Source organism: Astyanax mexicanus, chromosome 20, assembly GCF_023375975.1.
Source record: "Astyanax mexicanus isolate ESR-SI-001 chromosome 20, AstMex3_surface, whole genome shotgun sequence".
Classification (NCBI taxonomy): Eukaryota; Metazoa; Chordata; class Actinopteri; order Characiformes; family Acestrorhamphidae; genus Astyanax; species Astyanax mexicanus.
In genome coordinates this window covers 37,555,793-37,579,566 of record NC_064427.1, presented here as the reverse complement: position 1 = coordinate 37,579,566, position 23,774 = coordinate 37,555,793, and the positions used below count along the sequence as shown (strand labels likewise).

The following is a 23,774-nucleotide window of genomic DNA, read 5'->3' as shown; positions in this document are numbered from 1 at the left end:
ATTTATACGCAACATTGAGTCTAGTTACTCGGTGTTTCTAGAGGGTAGAGCTAGAATGCTTGCATGGAACGGATCCAGAGAGAGTCGACAGCTGAGAAATGGTAGGTTTAAGTTCATTTTTACGCTCTGGTCACCTGTGATAACCTGTGAAAAAACTGTTCGGAATTTGGCCTTCGGGCTTCAGCCAATTATATCATTTTGTTGGACGTCGGCCACATTTTTTCATATTGGAGCACCTCTAGACACAAGCATAGGGGGCCTCATGTACTAAAGGTGCGTACGCCACATTTCACGCTCACGGTCAGATGTACTAAATTTGACTTGAATGTGAGAAGGTGCGTTCCCCCACGGCACTTTCGTTTCGGGCGTATACCTTTTTTTTCTGCGTATATATTGGGTTTTTGTCATTTGGCGACACTTAGAGGCGATGCATTGAAATTACAACTATTAAGATATCCTTTATGCACACATTGTAGTAAGCGATTATTGGGTAAAATAAAGTCAATTAATCAGACAATTTCATTGGCTTACATAAATAATCCTCTTAGCCTAGATTATATAAACATGCATAAAAGTTTGCGCTGGAGTTGTTGGAGATGCAGCGTTTGCATTATTGGAAAATATTGCTAATGGCCGAATTCACTGAGAGCTCATTTTCCGTGACCATTATGTTTTTTTGGCCCATGATGATGACTGACTTATAAGCTGTCTTAGATTTCCAAGAGCAGAAGAGAATAAGAAAATAAGCCGAGTGCGTGACGGGCGGCTTCTTGGTAAGCAACTCATTTAAAGCATTTAAATAAAAGCATTTATTATCCATCTTAGAATAATACAATTAAAAAAATATTATTATTATTATTATTATTATTATTATTATTATTATTATTATAACTTTATACTCTGCGTAATTGAGGAAGGAGACATGGCAGGTGTGATGTTTTCGTGCACTTGTTGCGCTTGATTTCAAGCTGATTGTGATGTACTAAGAGAAAGTACTTGGAATTCTGCCTATGCACGGTTTGATAAATCCGGATTTTTTTGTGCGTACGGAAATTTTCAGGTCTGAGCGTACGGAACATTTTAGTAGGAAGTCCACGCAAGTCTTAGTACATGAGGCCCAGGGTCAGTTGGGTTGTTGCAACACCAGTAACAGATACAATAGAGATTAGTGTAGTGAGTTTATGGCATTTCCATAAATTACGCCTCAAGATTAAGCATTTTCACTTTCATGTTGGACCCTGTTTTTTTTATATCACTTGATCCTCTGATGTCATCTGATTACTGCATTTCTGTATATGATAAATATAGTTCTCATTTTTCTCGTAACTATTAAAACAATATCTGTTATTATAGTGAACTCAGTACTTTTTGTATATCTGATTCTTACCCTTTCACACTGTAGAAGAGTACAAACTTTTATTCTCATCTAATGGATGTAATGAAAAATGTTTAGGCTACCCACCTCTCACCACTATCATACTCTCAAATACTTACATACTGACTACATTACAGTAACACACTCAACTCCTGTCCTCTTGTGTAACACAACAGCCAGTGTAGATGAAATACAAGTGAGCAGGTGAAAAGATATACAATACACTGTTTAAAAAATCAACAACAGAAAAATAAGAGCAGCACACATGGTTGAGTGTAAACTTGTGAAACCGTGTATGGCTTCTGACCAAGCTAGGTAAACAATACACTTGCAGCAGGTAATCAGTATTCAGTGTTCTCTACACACAGTGGGACTTTTGTGCACAATGAATGAAATCCTGTCCTGTTTGAATAATGAACATAAAATGTTATTGGTTACTGACGAACAATATATAATGAACAATATAGTGAATATATTGAATATTTAACATTTGGTTTTATGTTTATTAGCCTTCTGTTTTATAAATTTCATTTTGTTCTATGTTTTGATTTAACTGATTAACTCAGTCCAGTGTTTTACCTTTTCTAAGGACATTATACATTAGACTATTCGATAGACTATTATTTTAATGTATCAGTCTATTAATGTTTCTATTGTTCTTAAGGCCAGAGACACTGACCACACAGATACAAGTATAATGGCAGATAATTCCAGTTAAATAAAAAACAGTGCTGATTTCTAGGAATGGGGAGTGACAAAACACTAGAAATTGAAAGATAAATTACAGTTAAAAAGCTTTTTCTTTTTAATCACTAATACAAAGTAATACAACCCCATGAATAGATTGTAGCATTTAGGTCAATAAAGACCAAAAAATGTATTTTATTAAACCTGTTTTGGCAGGTTTGTGTGGATCCCTGTTTAGACTGTGTATTCTGGTCTTTAATGTGTGAGATTAAGTACATTTTAAATACTTTTCTTTGCTAATATGTTTCATTGCGGTACGGCAATGTTTTTTTTTTACAACATTTTAATGTCATGTTGAATTATTTCTTTTAGATGAATGAACATACACACAGCTCTGGAAAAAAAATTAGAGACCACTTCAGTTTCTGAATCAGTTTCTCTGATTTTGCTATTTATAGGTTTATGTTTGAGTAAAATGAACATTGTTCCAAATAAAAATATTGTCATTTAGCGCATTTCTTTACAGAAAATGAGAAATGGCTGAAATAACAAAAAAGATGCAGAGCTTTCAGACCTCAAATAATGCAAAGAAAACAAGTTCATATTCATATTTATATTCTTTTTAAGAGTTCATAAATCCATATTTGGTGGAATAATCCTGGTTTTTAATCACAGTTTTCATGCATCTTGGCATCATGTTCTCCTCCACCAGTCTTACACACTGCTTTTGGATAACTTTATGCTGCTTTGCTCCTGGTTCAAGCAGTTCAGTTTGGTGGTTTGATGGTTTGTGATCATCCGTCTTCCTCTTGATTATTATATTCCGGAGGTTTTCAATTTGGTAAAATCAAAGAAACTCATCCTTTTTAAGTGATCTCTTATTTTTTAATTCTTTTTCCAGAGCTGTATCTTTACTGTAAGATATTTCAAAATCTGCCAGTGTGTCTTTTTAAAAAACTAAAGGTTTGTACTTTGTGTATGTATTTTAAATAAGAAAACCCATGTGTATGTATGTGTAACCATGTGAAAGTGAACACGATTATCAAATATTTAAAACTGGGATATAAAGTCGTAGAATATGTCACAGTCATCAGTCCATTCATGTAAGCATACACAGCTTTCTCACCAACAGCAGCAGCAGCAGCAATAACTATATTTAGTATATGACATGCATATGTGATGTTGTGATGTGTAACGAACATGTGCCATTTTTCTTACAACCAAATAGTTGGAGCCAATCCTGATGCACCACTTTTCAGTGGATCAGAGAGTGATAGAGCACAACTCTTGGCTCCTACTCACTAAGAACAGGAAGTACAGATTTGTACTTAAAAGAGTACAAAGCTTGTCTCTGGGGCTGTACCTTATATTGAGGTACAAAAAAGTACCTTTCAGTTAAAGTCCTTTTTTGTACCCATGGTTTTTGTGCCAGTAAAGATTATAAAGATTATAAACATTATCATCAACTAAATATGTTTCAAAAACTTGATGATCCAAAATTGTCTGGCTTTCAAATAAAAAAATGTGCAATTAAAATATATATTGTTTATTAGTGCAGTGATACAGAATACTGAATGTAACTTTTGGCTGGTTAAATGGTACAAATCTGTACTTCCTGCTGTTAGAAATGACTTTGTACTTCAGAGGGAACAAATCTGACCCTGTAAAGAACAATATTGCACCTTTGAGGGTACAATTATGAAGAATGTACCTCTGAGTACAAAAAAGTACTCATATCGTACCTCTGTTTTTTAGAGTGTAGAATAAAATATAAAGATAAATCTATCGTGGTATGAAGTGAAATCTATTCAGCTGGACGCTGTTGAGATGCAGATGCAGGATGTTGTTCCTTTGGGTTGAGCGTGATTTTGGTCCATAAGCTCTCCATAGGACTGGAACTGTCTGAGGCACTTGTTGAACCACAACAAAAGTAGGGAGAGAGAGAGACAGGCTCAAGGATCAGGAAAGCCAGCAGCTGATCTGCCAGCCTTCAGACCTCTGAGCTGTCGCTGCAGTCAAAGCCGCTCCTCAGTATAACCGGCTGCATGCTGGAGGAGACCTTCGGCGCTCCTTTTGCTGGTCTCTGTTGTGACCGTGCCACGAGGACGAGAGCGGCCATAAGAACAACAGCCAGCAGAAGCCCGACTACAGCTCCCACCACTGTCACCACCTTGTCCTCGGCACCGTGACTGCCCAGCCCCTGAGGAGCAAGGCTGTCAGCAAACAGCTCGTCACTGGAGGCGGCCCGTCTGCGGCTGCGGTCCAAAGCGATGTGCATGATGTTGGTTCCTCTGTTGTTCTCCACACTGATGTCCTCTGCGATGGCAGGGACGTCTCTGGCCCACCGCTTCTCACGCCTGGAGCTCTGAGCCGAGGGCACTGTGGAACCCGCCGTGAAGGAGTGGTACTCCAGGCTTCTCTTGCCAATGCCACGGTTGGCGTTATCTCTGGAGCGCACAGTGTAGATGGTGTGGATGTACCACTCCCTGCCTGCTGCCACCTGAAAAAAAAACGAGGGAAGATGCTCATTTAATTGAGATACAGGCTGGGATAGGCATATATATATACTTTTACAACAGATGTGAAGAAATGAACCCATACTGCATCATATACAGGGGTTGGACAATGAAACTGAAACACCTGGTTTTAGAGCACAATAATTTATCGTGGTGACGGACAGTTCTGGTGGAAACAGGAGAGTTGAGGTGCACATTGAATTCTGCGTGATTTGATCAGCCGTGGTTTTATGTTTTTTGGATACAATCCGGGTTAGCACCCGAACATCCCTTTCAGACAGCTCCCTCTTACAGCATCCACAGTTAATCCTGTTGGATGTGGTTGGTTCTTCTTGGTGGTAAGCTGCCGTTACCCTGGATACCGTGGCTCTTGATGCATCCCAAAGACTTGCTGTCTTGGTCACAGATGCTCCAGCAAGACGTGCACCAACAATTTGTCCTCTTTTGAACTCTGGTATGTCTCCCATAATGTTGTGTGCATTGCAATATTTAGAGCAGAACTGTGCTCTTACCCTGCTAATTGAACCTTCACACTCTGCTCTTACTGGTGCAATGTGCAATTAATGAAGATTGAACACCAGGCTGCTCCAATTTAGCCATGAAACCTCCCACACTAAAATGATAACAGGTGTTTCAGTTTCATTGTCCAAACCATGTATGATTTGAACAGATGCTAATAAACATTCATACAGTAAAACGTAACAAGGAACTCTCATTTTAACTAAGTATGTTATATTCTGTAAGCCAAGCTGAAGAACAAAGTGTAGTACCAAATTTACCAAACCAGGTGTTAATATGATGAGAACTAGAAATAACTCTATTAAACTCAGATGAGGAGAGATTAGGAGATGTTTTAAGGAAAACAGTGATGTTAAAGCTCTGCTTTTTGTAAAATTGTTGTTTTTATTTACTGTAATGCTCGTGTTTTACTGCGCTAATAAACACTTACTTCACAGATAAGAAGTAAGAAGCTTTTTCTTTACTGAAATTTCAACAGGTGCTTAAACCTTTTGCACAATACTGTATGTCTGACTATATGTATCCAGTTTATCTATAAAAGGAGAAATCTGGTGTAAAATAGGCTTGTATCTGGTGTAGTGAAACGCTAGTGATAAGGGCATAGCATTAATAAGCCTAAAGTAGTTCTATTTAAATCCAATGAAAAAAAGATTACATTTTTGGCTGTTGCACTTGTTATTATACTATGTTATTGTGTTTATTTTATATATTAAGGACTTTTACAAAGTCTGAATGTCAGTCCTGAATAAAAAAAAAATAACAGCATTAATGTGCTAGATCTATGCAACCTATACTTTTAATTACTGAATGTAAAAACACAAATTCAGTATTTACTTTTAAAAGACATAATTGCATCACAAATGCATTAAAATGACAACAGAAATTAAACCTATTAGCACCAATGATGTAGTTAGTATGTTTCTAGTAGTACACAGACGTGTAGCGTTAGCATCTCACCATTTAATTCAAATGAAACTTGTAACTTGCAACTATTTAACTTTGATTGAAGGAGGATATTTTTTTGATCTCTATATTTAAACTAAATGTTTTTTTTTCCCAGTAGTAAAGTTTGTAACATTATAGGCAGTTAATTTTTTGTTTGGCTTGAAAACAATTCTGTTTGGGTTGCCAGTTTGCTGTACCTCTAAACTGTTCATGTATCATGTTACAAAATGTATATATGTTGCCAATCTGTTGTATTTTGTTAGGAACTATATTGATTTATGAGAAGACAGGAAAAGCAGACCTGAAATAACGGAGCAGAATCCAGTCTGAAGCCATCTGAGCCGGGCTGCTTCACTAGAGAAATGGCAGATGGATCGTCCACTGCCAGCAGAGCATTGAAGCCCACATCACCAAAGCTCTGAGCCTGAGTCTCTGGCTGTGATTTATCCTGATAAAAGAGAAGACACCAGCAGTGATCAGTTCACTGTAAACCTTAATTGTAACAATCAAACATGTCAATTTATTAGTTAAAATTGCTGAAAAGTTATTATTATATATTTTTATGTATATACAGGATCTCACAAAAGTATACCTGAGTACAACCCTCAGGTTTTAGTAAATATTTTATAACTGTATTTTCCGCACTACAGGGCGCAGTTAAAACCCTTCAATTTTCACAAAAATTGCCAGTGCATCTTTTAATGCAGTGCACCTCATTTATGAATTTTACAAATCAGGTTGTATGTAGCAGTAAGGTCACTCAGACCTGAGTATTATCAGCCTGTAGTCGGCTGCTAACCCCAGCTAGCACTGCTGGAGCAGCATTAGCATTTCAGAGGCGAGTGTATCGGACTGTAGTCTGCGTGTTTACAGAGTTAATACAAGCTACGCTCTGTGTGGTGTAGCCCTGTTGGGTGGCCGCTAGCTGCTAATGCTAATGCTTCAGCCTTAGTGCTGGAGAAATTTGGGGATCTAAGCTTACTGTAGATAAACTGAAGCACTTTACTCACAAAAATAAACAGTTATCAGGAGAGAAATCTGTGTAGATTAACATCCAGCACTCGACTGACTTTAAAAGAAAGTCTATTTTATTACAGTTTTGTTTACTTAGCTTAGCGTTACTTAACTTATTTAAGTAAGCTAGCTGGTGTATGTTAAAGAAATTATTTAATTTAATTGGGCACAATTACACCATTTTCACTTCTGTTGCCTGAGATTTAGACATTAATGGCTGTATGTTAAGTTATTTTGAGGGCACACTGTTACACTGTTATACAAGCTGTACACGGACTACTTTACATTGTATCAAAGTGTCATATCTTTAGTTTTGTCCCATGAAAGAATAGAATAAAATATTTACAAAAACATAAAAGGATTTACTCACTTTTTTAAGATACTGTAAATAAGGTAAAAAAGAGGTTCAATTACTTGTAGAAAAGAAGATACTTACAATAAGTTTAAATCTGTAGAGAAGAGAAGGAGAATCGGCCAAGCAGCCAAACTCGAACTTTGTAGGGTTATATTTGGGCACGTATCCATCTGCTCCAGTGCACAAATAAACCTTCTCAATATTACAGAAGAAAGAGTCCCCCAGGTTCTGCACTGGATCCACCATCACTCGCCCATAGATAATATCTCCTACAGGAAGAGAGAACATGACTCATAAGACACATAATACAACATTAATATTCTGTCTGAGAAATTATACATTTGATGGCACTGTTTTTTTTTATTCTTAATACTCTCTGAGATACCTTTTGATAAGCTTTTGGTAAGCTGGCTTTGCTCTTTGTTAATTTAATCTCTCCACTGATTACAAAAAAAAAAAAAAACATTATTAAATTGATCAATGATGTGCAAAGATAGAGCTAGACACAGACTAACAAGCTGCATAATCAGAGAACAATTTAAAACCTGAATTATGCGCACTACTGCTGCTTTCCTGGGTAGAGCAGATAAATCATAATGAGACGTATACTACAAGTTTTTTGATTAATGTGGAATAAAATGCATAATTTGTCATTTTAACCATTTATTTTATGAAGTCTGGTGCTTTTTAAAACAACTGGAACCACATTAGCTTTGAACTCTCTTTTCGTAAGACAAGTAACAATCAGTGTTGGGCACGTTTACTTTGAAAAAGAAGTACGTTAAAGTTATATATCAGAGCGTGTTTCATAAGGTTCTCAACCTTTTCTACTTTATGGCCCACCTGTTTACAACTTGAAAGCATCAAGGCCACCCTTTTAATAATAATAATAATAATAATAATAATAATAATAATAAAATATCTAAAACAACAGAGTATAATAAACTCTTGCTACCATAACTTTACCCTGAAATGGTTATTTAGGTTTTCCAAATATAGTACATGAACTTCTTACTGAAAACTCTAAATGCTCTAATATTGTGCTTCCTTTGTATTTTAACCTTTAAATATACACATAAGAGTAGCACGGTTTGACAGGGGAGCACAACTCGACAGAACACCTGATGACTCGGCTTGACGTGTGGGCGTATCTGTGTGGGCGTATCCGCGACGTTTTTTTAATTCAAATGAAGCAACAGGTGTAGTCAATCATAAATTTAAGATTTTTAATCAACCTCACTGTGATCTATAGTTCTATAAATGCATTTTCAGCTTCTCCTCCGTGGTTGAAAGGCAGCTGTTCTGTGTGTGTAAGAGGCTCGTATGTGCCTCTCTCACACACAGCTGAACTGTTCGTCGGAGGGCGGGGCTGCGCTCATGCAGCGGCTCTTTCTCTATTTAAATGAATAGGATGCGCTGTGCTGGGGGACGGGGAGAGGAAGCATGTTTCTTGCGGGTGCGCCGCACTAACACTAAAACTTTAATTTCAAGTCGCCGACTACAAAATATCGCTCTGCGGGCCGTGAGTTTGAGATCCCTGATTTAAAGTGCTCACTACAGACTACTGTCTCCCTCTGAGGATGAGCCTGCGGACCCCTAGAGTCTGCTTCGAGGCCCACCGATTGAGAAACCCTGGTTTATCTCACACACACACACACACACGTGTGCCTTTGTCTGTATGTGCGAAGTTAAAAAAAAAAAAGTTAATTGAGCGGCTAAAGTAAGGTGCAGTAACGGGGTGTTGGAATTGGTAACGGTGTTATAGTTACAGTCAGAGTAATAAGTTAGATTACTCCTTACTGAATAAAGTAACACCGTTAGTAACACCATTTATTTCAATGCCGTTACTCCCAACACTGGTAAAAAGTTTCATTAATTAAAAAAATGGCTTCTTCTGGACGTACCCTCTGAAAAAGCAGCATCACTCTCCTGGCCGAAGCCCATGGATCCATCAGAGAGCCACACAGATCTCTTGGACAGCAGGAACATCTGTGTATTGAGACTAAACTCCACCGCAACAGGGTCACTCACCTACACAGAAAAAACAGAGCAGAACATATCAAATGTCTTATTATTTTGTGGTGTTTTTAATCAAGGGCTATTTAGTTTTTTTTATCAGGAAAAAATGTTTTGAATCAATAAACAATAAATAAATACACTTATGAATAAATACATGAACACAAACTGTAAAGCTAATAAAAAACATTGATTTGCACTATTTTATTGTACCTGCTGGAATCGAATGTCCAGATCAAACGTGATTGGCTCTCTGGGGTTACACACAGCAGGTACGGAGTACTCGATGTTCAGGGCTGTGGTGCAGGGGATCAGCTTCACAGTGTATGTGCCAGAGTAATCACGCACCTGTAATATGTAATATGTAATATGTAATACGTCACAGATACACAAAACCTTCATACATAATAACCTGCCAATATTAATGTAAACATTACCCAAGTTCAATATGCAGTGCCTTCAATAATTATTGCCTGTTAAAACACTTTTATTGCAGAACCATAATCTCACTCAACTCAAATAAATGTATTTGAGTAATTTATATCATTTCTACTGTAGTTTATAAAGTGAATCAAAGTATCTAGGAACCTTTAATTTAATGAATCGTAATTCATCACATCCTATTTACATTACATTACATTACATTTGGCAGACGCTTTTGTCCAAAGCGACTTACAATAGTGAAATACAAAAGTAATAGAAGTTAAAGGTAAAACATCTTTAGACAAGGCCTAAAGGAGGTCAAAGGAAAAATAATGGGATAGAGGAGTGAAGGAGGGGAAGAAGGAAATGAGGTTAGAAGTAGTTAGTGTGTTAGAGGTGGTAGGAGAGTAAGTGCTCTTTAAAGAGCTCTGTCTTCAGGAGTTTATTAAAGATAGTGAGAGATTCTCCTGATCTGGTAGTAGAAGGTAGTTAGTTAGAGGTGTTAGGAGAGTAAGTGCTCTTTGAAGAGCTCTGTCTTCAGGAGTTTATTAAAGATAGCGAGAGATTCTCCTGATCTGGTAGTAGAAGGTAGTTAGTTAGAGGTGTTAGGAGAGTAAGAGCTCTTTGAAGAGCTCTGTCTTCAGGAGTTTATTAAAGATAGCGAGAGATTCTCCTGATCTGGTAGTAGAAGGTAGTTAGTTAGAGGTGTTAGGAGAGTAAGAGCTCTTTGAAGAGCTCTGTCTTCAGGAGTTTATTAAAGATAGTGAGAGATTCTCCTGATCTGGTAGTAGAAGGTAGTTTGTTCCACCATTGGGGAACTCTGTATGAGAACAGTCTGGATTGCTTTGTGTGAATGTTTGTTTGCTAAAGCTCTGTCTTCAGGAGTCAATTTGATACGAGCATCAACTGGTAGCCAATGGAGCTCTCAGGTAATGGCTACAAGAATATAGCCACTCCTCACCTGTAGATGGCCTTATCTACACTCAGAGCAATCATCAAAAAGTTTAAAACATCTGGAACAGAGACAAACAAGTCAGGAAGAGGACGCAAGTGTAGTAAAAGTAAAAACAATCATAAGCGTAAAGCAATACTTTGATTTTAACTGGGACTGTGTGCTTTTGATCAGATGAGACTGAGACAGAGCTTTTTGGCAACAAACACTCTAAGTGGGTCTGGCGTAAAACTAAGCATGAGTATGCAGGAAAACACATCATGCCCGCTGTTAAGTATGGGGGAGGATCGGTGATGCTGTGGGCCTGTTTCTCCTCCAAAGGACCTGGGAACCTTGTAAAGATGCATGGGATCATGAACTCTTTGAAATAACAGGACATTTTGAATCAGAATCTGGTGGCTTCTGCCCGAAAGCTGAAGATGAGTTGCCACTGGGTCTTTCAGCAAGACAATGACCCTAAACATGTGGCTAAATCTACTCAAAAATCAAGCTCCTCTCATGGCCATCTCAGTTCCCAGACCTCAGCCCAAAGTGAGCTGAAGAGGAGAGTGCATATGAGAAGACTCAGGACTCATCCTGAATCCCTCTTTCTGTATTCTCCCATCTTGTGAAGAGTTATAGGAGAAGATTAGGTGCTGTTTTGTTAGCAAAAGGAGGTTGCACAAAGTATTAACACCAAGTGTGCCAATAATTGTGGCATACGTGATTTCATTTAAAAGATTTACTTCTTAGTGTGGGATTTTTTGCCCCACCAAATAATCAAATCAATTGAATTAAAGCTTCTTAACCAGGGGTGCCAATAATTATGGAGGGCGCTGTATATTCTTATGTGTAACCTTGGAAGACACCTGAAATCCTGTATTGATCATATTTAATATGCACCCACAGAAACAGTTTGGTGTATTCTTTTCAATGTATAAAAAAAAATAAAAAACATTAAATGAGAAGGTGGGTCCAAACATTTTACTGGTACAGTATAGGTAAAATTAAAATGTCATTTTAACTACACTGTCAGGGTTCATACACCTTTCACAAGGTGCTTTTCAAGCACTTTCAAGGCCCATTTTCATGTTTTTCCAGCACCTTTCAGCTGTAGTAAATTAATGAGTGATTAATAGTGATATCTTAATACTGCAATTCAGCGAAATTCAATATATCGCAAAACTATTCTCCACACTTCACAGCGACTATGTTACTGAGAAACAAAATACTTCTAGGTAAGTAAATAGCAGGAAATAAGGATTTATTGGTGTCAGTTTCACACAGTTTTAAATACCATTAAATGTTCTTTATCGTATGTTTACCCTATTCATTTTATCGAGCAGTTACTGTAATATGTCAAATTTGGGGATGAGTTAAGAACATTTATAAGTACAAACTAACTTATTTAGTCAGATATTTGTTGTAATGTAAATGCAGTTACAATTTCAAGCACTTTCAAGCACTTTCTCCAAAATTCCAGCACTTTCCAGGCCTGGAAAACAGAACGTTAAAATTCAAGCATTTTCCAGGATTTCAAGCACCCGTATGAACCCTGACTGTAGATTCTTGAAGGGAGCTACAGTGCTGATAATTATTTTATCCAAACGTTTTGAATGAATCCTATCCAGCTTAGTCTGCGATAAAAGATATTTAGACTTCTTTTCACACTGTTATGGATGAAGAAAAAGTGTTAGAAACACTTGTCTGTTATTAATTCAGTGTTAAGAAATGACAAATGCTAAACGATAAAATAGTTTGTATTTTTGTCTGTATTTTCTGGCCTTACAGAGAAAGGCTACTGAAAAAGCAATGTGTGTGTGTGATGGCCCACTAAGGTCGCCACAAATGGTATGTATAAACATGAGTTAGGTGGATGCCTGGGTCCCAACCATGTTTATAGCTTAATTTTAACCTGCTAAGCACATGTTCTTATTTTACAATGTTAAATACTATTAGAGCCATAGTTCTCTGTTTTACCCCAAATTTGCTGTTAAACTGTTAACATCCCTATTAAATTGTTTATTGTATTTTCAAAGAGCTCTTAATAGGTTAAAACTCCTGTTCATATTCAAATTTTGTGATCTATAGTAAACATCTTTAAAACTGTTCAATGCTAGGAGTGCACACTAGTAAATGAAGAGTCAGACCATAGAATGGGACAGTTTTAACATTTTTATTGAGCTCACCAGAACTGTTTTACTGTCTTTTGTCTGTTTCCCAGGAGCCATGTCTGCAGCGTGGGTCAGTGGGTGGTGGTTTAAAGGAGGTGTGGGACTATTGAGCATGGCTGTGTCCAGAAACTTTTGCTACTCCTCCTCTCCTACTCCTCCTTTTCTACTCCTCCTGAAGGTGGAGGAATCGAGGAGAGGAGAGGAGAGGAGGAGGAGGAATGGAGGGAAGGAGCTGTAATTGGGGAAATGGGACAGCTGATCCCTTTTAGATAGGATGTTGACTACCGTTGAACTGAGCCAATCACAACGCTCACTTTCAGCACGCTTCAGAACATTACTATCACACACAGCTAAAAATTCAGATATTCCAATAAAATCCTGTTTACTCCCAGCCGCATTTTAGGCCGCATCTCTGACCAGTGACTCTGGCAGCCCTGTCTGACCTCAGCCTTATGAGGGATTCAGTTTCCTCATCAGTCCCTAAGTTAAAATAAATAAGTAAATAAATGAATTAATTACAATTATATATATATATATATATATATATATATATATATATATATATATATATATATATATATATATATATATATATATTTATATATATATATGTTTTTATATGTATAACATGATACACATAGGGTCATAAATATAGTTTTACTGAGCATACAGTTTATCTAAACTATAAATTATATTACTGCTTTACTGGCTGTTTAATTAGATAAGGAACCTAGTTAATTAATATGTTTATGACGTATATTTGTGTGTTGCCTTCCCCATTTTCGCGTGCTCTGTGGGCGTGGATGCAGTGATGTCATTGGAAAATCCTTAAAAGTCTTCCGGAGTAGGATACACTGATGTATCCTCCGTTGGAAGCTTACTACAGGTGGATTTTAAGCGGCTTCTTTCGTCTCCTACGGTATTCGGACAGGCGGCAAGATGGCGTCACGAAATCAGTTTCCGGGTCACGGAGGAGAGGAGGAGGATCGGTAGGAAAAAGGAGACACTTTTGGAGTTTCTGGACGCAGCCCATGTCTTTATAGACATGCTGTGAATTATGGGTAATGGAATGTACCATCTGGTACCCTTTTAGGGGGTAAACCAGTGTCTTAAGAGAGAACTGAATTGCTAGACAATATTGTTTGTATTTAATATTTAGGGCTAACATGTTGTTTGTATGGTTGTTTATGTTGCTTATTGAATGTATAATTTTGTCCAGTAAAATATTTGTTTAAAATGATATGTTAAAAAATGATTACCCTTGCTGTTTAAAATAGACTGAGCCATTCTTTTAAAAGGGGCACTGTTTGCACTGTGTGGGGAATGTTTTTTCATGGCTTTGCCTGTCATAATGGTGGAGGTTTGTAAAAAAGTTCTTCCATGCTAAGAGTCAATAAAATGAAGGATTTTGACTCCTTAATGTGCCTCCTTGCCTTGCCTTGCATTTGGTCACACCCTGACAGTGTGAATATGTGTTTTTCTGCTAAATATGTACAGTAATAAAATAGAAATGCTGTAATAGAAATGCTGTTTATAAACTCCTAACACTGATTCAAACTCACTGCAAAGTCAGAGGTGAACATCCACTGCTGCACTGGGTGGTTGTAGGTGGGCTCCGTTCTGACCAAGGAGAGGTTAAAGGTCAGTCCAGGGTGGTCTGCACTCATGACCATCGACATCAAAGGAGATGCTGCATAAAAGAAGCAAAGATAAATTGCCAGATTTGGGCAAAAAAGGAAGGCTTTAAAGTAGCACATACAAACAGACTAATGAATACATCTGAGCTTATTATGAACACCCAATGTGCACAACACACTGACACTATGACTGTCACGAAATGACCCAGGCAGGGAGACGAGGAGACGGACGCAAGTGCAGGTATGGCGAAATGAATAATTTTATAAATAAATATAAATAAACAAAGAAACAAGTAAACACTTAAACATAGAACAGGGAGATATATATATATATATATATATATATATATATATATAAGGAACTGGGGAATAAACTAAATAACTGAAAATAGATAAACATATAACTGCAAAACCAAAACAAACGAGAGATAATAATAATGATAAACAAACAGGGAATATATACAAGGAGCTAAACTAGGAATCAACACAAAGCAGGGTATATACAGGGAGCTAGGGAACACGGAGCTAAACAAGAAACTAGAAAAAAAAACCAAACAAGAAATAAACAGAGGTAAACACGGAGCAAATAAACGACTAGAGCTAAGAGATACGAGGAAAGACAAAACAACAGGGGAAGGTGCAAAGACCGACGGAGGACAAGTGGCACAGGGGATCTATTTAACAAACAGGAAACACACTAGAATTGGAAACACGTGGGAAAGGGGCGGAGCTACAAATGAGACACATGGTGGAAAACTACTGAGACAGGAGACACAGAGGAGTACAGGTCACATGGGAATAACACACAGAGACATGACAATGACTAGGATGGCACTAATCAATTCCTATAATATTGACATTACTCCAATCAGTATTATATTGTATGTTTTTGTTATATTTAGTCTTAAATATTAAAATATCTGTTTCTTTATTTAAGATGGAGAAACTTCTGAAGCTTCTGAGTCTCTGTGAGGACTGTAGCTTGCATTAAGGTGTGGGCTAGACCGTGTGCTCCCTCTGCTTCACCAAAATTCTTCAAGAAGCCCCTTTGTTGAGAAAGTCATTGTGACACAGATAAGAGTTACGCTATCTCTCTTCATTTTCTTCAGTCGCCAGATTGAGTCTCATCTTATCTGAGAATGTCTGAGGCCTTGGAGCTGACTGAGACTGACTAAAGCAAACACCACTGCCATGCAAATCAGTGACCTACGTGGACATCATATTTACCGAGTAAATTGAAACAAAGTCACTGTGAAAAATCTGATTAGTCTTATCTTCTGACTTGTCTTTACCTTTTCTTTATTTATTAGTCTTTAATCTGATTCAATATTCATTCTAAAAAAACCTTCATAGCTTTTATCAGCACAGATCGTCTATTTTAGAAAGTTTCAGCAGGTTTGTCTGAAGTCTGTTATTGGAGAAATCTCTCATAAATCTCTCATTACAAGAGGTTCTCTGTGTGTTTCTGTTTTATGTATGTTTGCTAGGAGCGTGCTCTATGTTATTATACAGATTTATATTTTTAGAAGCTTTAAAACAATAAAAAATATATATCCTGATAAAAGCAGCATTCTGTTTTACTGTAAATCTTTTAGTTTTTTTGTAAAACTGTTTATATTCACAGTTTATATGCATGCACTAAATATTCTGCACTTTAATGTTGGGCAGTACATTATCTGTATGAAGGATTATTTATTTTTTTATGAGTTTGTCAATATCATTTTCTTTTAAAAGCAGTGTTTCTTCATCTCCAAGTTTTATTACTGATTTTTAATAATGCTGAATTCCAGCACACTTTTAAAACTACATATTAGGCATGATACTTAAAAAAATCTGTAAAAATCCCATAAAAACCTAAATCTTTACATACCGGCTGCTTATTATTATTTTTTTAAAGTATTTAAAACGTACTTAACAGCCATTATTAAACTCCTTTATAAACTAGTTTTAAGCTTTTTTTAAAGGAGCCTTATTTTAAGGTGGCACTACTATTTGAAATTATTTCTGTTTATAAAATAGACAAAAGTTTACAGTTGTTTTTTGTTAATTCAACCGAATGTTTGAATCATGTTATACTATATCAAACTTTAAACATCATTTTGTTGCAGTAATATTGAAAATGAAATATTAAAATATATTATTATAACAATATTGAAAGTTAACTTAATGTACTATTTTATTTGTTTATCTCTTATTTGTTTAGCTTATTTATCTTTTTAAACCTTAATCTGTGTGAGGTTATAAATGTCAATATGTGATGTGGGGTGGTGGTGATATGTGAATTTTTCACTGCATTTTACAGCAAAAAAATGTTTTATTAGGCATATTTTGCAATAATTTATTTTGAAATATCGGCTCTCGTCCTCTTCTATTTCTTATCAAATCCCTGCTCATTATTTGATATTGTCCTTCTGTGTCATCTCCATTCTCCATAAAGTTCAATAAGAAAATCACCTGAAACATATATAAAGGAGAGGTGTGAATCTCACCTGGATGAGACGCTACAAACAGTCCTCTGAAGCGAGCCTCAGTGCGGAAGTTGACCACCAGACGACCCTGCTCATTAATTCTCATACTGGTTGGATACAGAGCTCCTAAAAACACACCATAGTCAGATCAGTATTACACAACAATACTGAAATCGAACAAAACAGCTTTAGACTAATGTTTATATGTGGCCAATGTTAAACGGACTTGTGGTGAAATGAAACACCCACCTCCAATCAGCCTCAATATTTCTGAAATACAGTGCTTTTAGCCGATGCTCCCAACAGGCTTGCAATGCTAGTGATAGGGGCCACACTTGCCCTGACATTTAACCCTTGTGTGGTGTTCATATTTTTGTTACTCGTTTACTTTGTTACTTGTATTTAATTCAGCAAAATTAAGCAATTTTACATTAAAATGCTTTACACATGCTCGCTTCACCTAAATTGCAAGCAATATAAACAGCTTACATGGTTAGTATTTGCCCTTTACCTTTCTTATGTTACATTTCTTTCAAAAAGTGCTACTCTTTTTTTATTAGTTTTTTAATAAAATGTAAAAGAAAATGAATTAAACTCAAGATATGAGTAGAAAATTTGTTTAGTTTCAAATTTACAAATGAAGCAATGTTTATTAGCCCTTGGCCAAACATACTGTATGTAATATAAATGTGTGTGGGGGTGGGGGGGTATACAGTGTGTGTTTATCCAAAATGTGGTTTGATATATGTTTTTCACAAAAAATGAGCCAATGCCAATGAGTTTGAGTTAGAAAAAAAAAAAATTTGTATCATTTGATGAAAAATGAAAACGGGTCCCACAGACCCGAACACCACACAAGGGTTAAAACTAGTTTACTCACAATAAGTCGACAGAAAAGCATGAATTAATAGATAGAACAGATGAACAGATTACAAAATTACAAAATTCATTCTGAAATGCATGCATATTATAGAGATATTTTCAGCAACAGCTGGAATTCATGCATTTATTATTAATTCATTTTGTAATCTGTTTTCCACATTTTCCCCTATTCTACCTATTTGTTCGTGCTCAACAGTCAAAGTTCATGACTTCAAAATGGTGGTGCCTGGAGAGCTACCTCAAGGTATTGTGTGTATAAACAGTGTTTTTATTAACTATCTGTGCACTTTTTTTAAGTTCTCAGTGCTTTGTTTTAATTGTCAGGGCTCTCAGAATCCTTCAAATTAAGTGTGGAGCTACTTTGAGCTTGTTATTGGTGTAAAATAGTATTTTTATGCCCCTATCTCTAACACTGTACGCCTTTTAGGGTAGCATTGGCTAAAAGCGCTGTAAAAGCGCTCCTTTAATAATGTTTATATTGTACTCCAAAAGTGTAAAATATTTAGCAAACACTGGACTATGAAGCAAATTGATTTACTTTATTTGTAATAATACATATGTGTGTAAGAGTAATTTATTTATGTACTTATATCAGCATTATCATCAGTAGATATGTATATAAAAACATATAAGAATTAGGATCTGTATATATGTACAATAAAGCATTTGGTGTAAAAACATAAAAAAGCATGTACCTTGCATCTCCGCTTGGGGAGGACTCCCGATGCCATCCTTCCACAAGATGGCAGTGTCGTACACAAAGGTGAGCCGCAACTCAGACTGCAGGTCAAAGTGCTGCCAGCCGCCGGCGCCCACAGGAGAGTGAAACACGTAGGAGACGTGGAGAGGGATCCGCAGGGTCACGTAGGACTGGACCAGATTCAGCACCTAGCAATACAACCACAACAGGGACACACTAAAAATGTTTTGTGGGCGTAACAATAAAAAAAAAAAAAAATCAGCGTTTCATTTGCCATTTGCTTTAAAAGTCAGGTGCGCTCTGATTGCTATTTCAATAGTGCAGCGCTTCTGCACTTCTCAGCAGAGGAAAATGTTATTTTATTTTCCATTCTGTTTATTGTTGATGAGCGGTGAGTTATCAAGATAGGAATGAACGTCTGATGGTTGAATGATGTCAGGGTTCAAATCAGTCAGTGGTGCACTTGTGTTTTCCGTCACCAAGATAGCAATATGCCAGAAATTTACCTAAACACACCTCACTTCCAAACCACCACATCCATCGGAACAGATATATTCACAAGTGTATTTGCTTATTTATTTTAAACAACGCAAGAGCAAGGCGTAAAAATAGACTGTTCACAGGGTGTAAGATAGCAATGAGCACTGTGATGCACCTTGCCCAAGTAAACTGTGCTGTTTTAGGTAATCAAAATGTGAAAACAATAATAATTTGTACCATGCTTTTGAGAGATTATTCATATATAAATCATATATAAATGTGATCTTTTTCCCATTTAAAATATATGGCATTATAAGCTCAATTGTAAAACTGGGCTGTGCACCATAATTCCCCATTGTTAAACCCCAAGAGAATTTAACAACACTCTTCTCCTTTGCAGAACAAATAGGTTATTTGGTGCAATATATATTATAAAAATAGTCTACAAGTCAACATTACATAGAGACATAGCTGGGGAAAATAAATCAGGGGAAAGTGGGGCACAATCTAATGCTGGAAATATATAATAGCCTTTTTTTAAACAGATACAAGTACAATGTGTTTTGTTGCTCTTTCTCAGAGCAACATAATTAGTGATTGTTTACTATATTTTGACAGATTGAGTCTAAAGTCCTGTTCTTATATCATATCGATCATTTAACTCACCTAAATCTAAAGTTCTTAATATCTGAGTTCTGTATTCTGTACACAGTAAGAGCTACAGATGCTAAAGTGCTGATGCTAAGTCTCCACATGGCAAATTTATTGTAATGCAGTGTTGCAGTACCTCATGAAGAGAGATATTAACACACCATGAAGACTTACACACTTTTCCCTTAGTAGTGTACTACACTGAATGACCAAATATAAAAAAGTCTCCACCTGGATTTAAGTAAGTAAGTAAATGATGTGGGGTTGGTTGGTTGATGCTGCAGTTGGTCTGCAGGTTTAGGTTCAGCAACAGTATGTGCTGAAAGAATGAGGTCAGCTGACTCTACCTGAATATACTGAATATAGACCAGGTTATTCCATCAATCGATTTTATATTCCCTGATGAACACGAGCATATTCCAAGATGAACAATATCAGGATTCATGGGGCTGGAATTGTGAAAGAGTTCAGGGTTCAGGGAGCATGAGATCATCATTTTCATACATGGATGACCACTTAAAAATGATAAGTTTCTTTGATTTGATGCCATCAGACCAAGCTGAACAACCAGGAGTAAAGCAGCATAAAGTTATCCAAAAGCAGTGTGTAAGACTGGTGGAGGAGAAGATGCCAAGGTGCATAAAAACTGTGATTAAAAACCAGGGTTATTCCACCAAATATTGATTTCTGAACTTTGATTCCTTGATTTCTGATTTTCCTTTCATAGAATATAACAACAATGTTCATTTTACTGAAACAGTAAACAGGGTCTGACCACAAGACCATCCAGCGTATTGTGAGGACAGCTGAGAGGATCATCGGCGTCTCTCTCCCCTCCATCACGGACATTTACACCACCCGCAGCATCCGCAAAGCAACCAGCATTGTGAATGACCCCACTCATCCCTCACACGAACTGTTCTCCCTCCTGCCTTCGGGAAGAAGGTACCGCAGCATCCGGTCCAGCACGACTAGATTCTGCAACAGCTTCTACCCCCAAGCCATCAGACTCCTTAACTGCAGAGACTGAACTGATGGTTTTTCTGTACATGCACACACACTCTTACCCCACTTACCCCAGAAAATGGAAAGCACTAAAAACCCTACTACCTCACTGGACTCTATTGCACACTGTGTAATAGAGTAATCACTACCTCACCTGGTCCTTTTTGCACACTGCAAAATTTGCACACTATCTTGTTATTTATTATTCTTTGTCTGTCTGCACTTTTGTACTGTTGCACTATTGTTCTGTCTACACTGTGTTTATGTGCACCATGGTCCTTGGAGGAACGTTGTTTCGTTTCACTGTGTACTCTGTATATAGCTGAAATGACAATAAAAACCACTTTGACTTTGACTTGACTTTGACTTAAACATATAAATAGCAAAATCAGAGAAAATAAACTTAATTTATATTCAAAGCTATATATTATTTTTTTATTATTATTTTAAAAATATATATTCATTTTAATTTTAGTTTCCTGAACAGTACACAGACTGACCACTGACCACTCCCAGTTTCCTATATGGCCACTGATTGCTTCAGCACAGAGACTGTATGCACTTTGCACTTTAATCATTTCAATTATATGCACTCTGCACTTTAACCAACCTGGCCTACCTCTACTATTATACACATATGGACTATATATAATGTACCGCTGTCACTACTGCACTTTAAACACTTTAACTTTAAACAGTACCTCATCACACAAACATAAACATACTAAAATAATCTTATTGTAACTATTGTCTGTGTCCCCTGTACTTTTGCCCTATAAGTGTGTTTGATGTCGCCTGTACCTTTTGCCCCTACACTGTGTGTTTTGTTTTGCACTTCTCTGTATCTATTGTCTGTGCACTATTTATTCTGTCCTACACTTTTTTTTGTCTGCACTGGAGATTTAGCCTAATAGTGTTTCGTTTTACTGTACAACCCTGTATCAGTATAATGACAATAAATTGAATTGAATTGAATTGAATTCAATCCATATTGAACTGTAAATACTAGACTTTAATGGACTTGAAGGTCACCATTCATTATTCCAGAGTGAAAATAAAGATTAATTGATATGTAGATTTTTCGAATATGTAGATTACTGATTTTGCTTTAGCACGTTTAAAATATTTGGCCTAAATTTGTAGCCAGACATTTTTAAAATGCAAAGCCTTTTATTGTAAAGACAGCAGATCCCCAGTAGAGGGCTCTAGTAGACAACATTTACCTTTCAAAACTGCATATTCATTTTGAAATCCTGCCAAAGTGAAAAAAGCATGAATTATATGGCCTCTGCTTTGTCAGAGAAAAGGATTATCTGTCTCGAAGTATAATCTGGGTAGATTGAAAGAAACATTTCCTCATTTACATAGTCAATTATAATCAAAGTAGCATGCAGTGAAAATCGGCCTGCTGCTAATGAGGATGGCCCAAACACCTGCTGGCCCGGAATTACTCAAGAGGGGAAAGAAAATCCCCATGAAATAAGCCTGGAGCTCACATCCGGAGAGAGAGAGAGAGAGAGAGAGAGAGAGCGCAGCCAACTGCGGTTCGTATTCTAGTGGCACAGCGCAGTACCTTTAGTAGAGGGAGCGGGTCACATATGGAATCGGAATAGCGACGGGCAGCACAGCATGCAGGAATAAGCCCCCCTCTGTTCCCCCTGGGACTGATCTGCTTTAGCTAATGAACTGAAGACACACTGTGGAGTGTTTTAACTCCGGTGTGCTGAGGCTCGGGTAGCGTGGAAAGGGCAAAGAGGACGTTTAACCGGGCTTCTAATAAAAGAGAGGGAACAAAAAAGGCCAGCATGATGCTACAGGTGAGTCTTTTCAAAAGCAAAGCAGTTGCTCAGATACAAGTTCCTATTACTGCACCTCAACTGGGAATTAAATAACGAATTATGATGTGACATTGTGCGCTTTTCAAGGTGTCAAAGTAACAGAACAGAACTGCAACTTTTAACAAGAGCCAATCTTGTGAAAGTGTACAGTACATACTAAATTTTACACCTCACCAACATTATATTTCCATGGCTTGCACCTGCATTGTTTAAATAGCATCAGTGCTTGTGAATGTGTCTACGCTGATGGGCATGGTGGTCTGGAAGTGAGGTGTGTTCAGTAAAGTAAATTTCTGGCATATTGCTATCTTGGCAGCGGAAACCCCTGCTGAGAGTTGGACATGTCCAGGTAGCTGCACCACTCAAATAGCAAGGGAATGTCAAGTGACAAACTGTTTAGTTGATTGCACAGTATGCCCAAAACACACCCATGATTAATCAAGAGAATTATTACATGCCTTTTGCCCATATCAAGCCACGCAAGGCATACTTTTCCATCGTTACGATTCAAAAAAGACACACTGACACATCTTAAATCAAACTGCAAGGTGCGCAGTCGGCGGCTCGCCTATATATTGCTAAAATAGGGACCTTTATGTTTGTAAGTATAACTGTAAAATATTATACACAGAAGAAGCCTTTTTTCTGCGCACACGACACAAACAGAGTCGCTTGAGGTATGCTAAAGCTAAAGCACATTGAGACAAGCCAGCTTCATTTTGGGATAAGGTTCTGTGGACTGCGCACACGCCACAAACAGAGTCGCTTGAGGTATGCTAAAGCTAAAGCACATTGAGACAAGCCAGCTTCATTTTGGGATAAGGTTCTGTGGACTGCGCACACGCCACAAACAGAGTCGCTTGAGGTATGCTAAAGCTAAAGCACATTGAGACAAGCCAGCTTCATTTTGGAATAAGGTGCTGTGGACTGATTAAACTAAAATTGAGTTTTTGAAGGGCAGGTATTTATGCATGGCAGAAAACGAACACAGCATTTCCTAGGACAAACACTTTACTGTTCCCCACAGTAAAATTTGGTGGTGGTTTTATCATCATGCTGTGTGGCTTTGTGACCAGTGCAGGTACTGGGAATCTTGTTAAAGTTGAGAGTGTCATGGATTCCAGTCAATATCAGCAGATTCTTGAGAACAATGTTGAA

General features: G+C 37.2%; 1 protein-coding gene across 1 annotated transcript in view; it reads right to left on the bottom strand.

The window, feature by feature from the left end:
* Positions 1-2,963: 2,963 nt before the first annotated feature.
* Positions 2,964-23,774, bottom strand: part of frem2a (FRAS1 related extracellular matrix 2a) — a 161,919-nt gene continuing 141,108 nt past the window's right edge. The window contains exons 17-24 of the mRNA XM_049468896.1: positions 18,638-18,830; positions 17,082-17,186; positions 14,518-14,645; positions 9,641-9,775; positions 9,316-9,442; positions 7,493-7,680; positions 6,344-6,490; positions 2,964-4,562 (exon numbers count right to left, since the gene is read on the bottom strand). Of these exons, the coding sequence (XP_049324853.1) occupies positions 4,053-4,562; positions 6,344-6,490; positions 7,493-7,680; positions 9,316-9,442; positions 9,641-9,775; positions 14,518-14,645; positions 17,082-17,186; positions 18,638-18,830 (1,533 nt within the window). The 3' untranslated portion in view covers positions 2,964-4,052. The remainder of the gene's footprint in view (positions 4,563-6,343; positions 6,491-7,492; positions 7,681-9,315; positions 9,443-9,640; positions 9,776-14,517; positions 14,646-17,081; positions 17,187-18,637; positions 18,831-23,774) is intronic.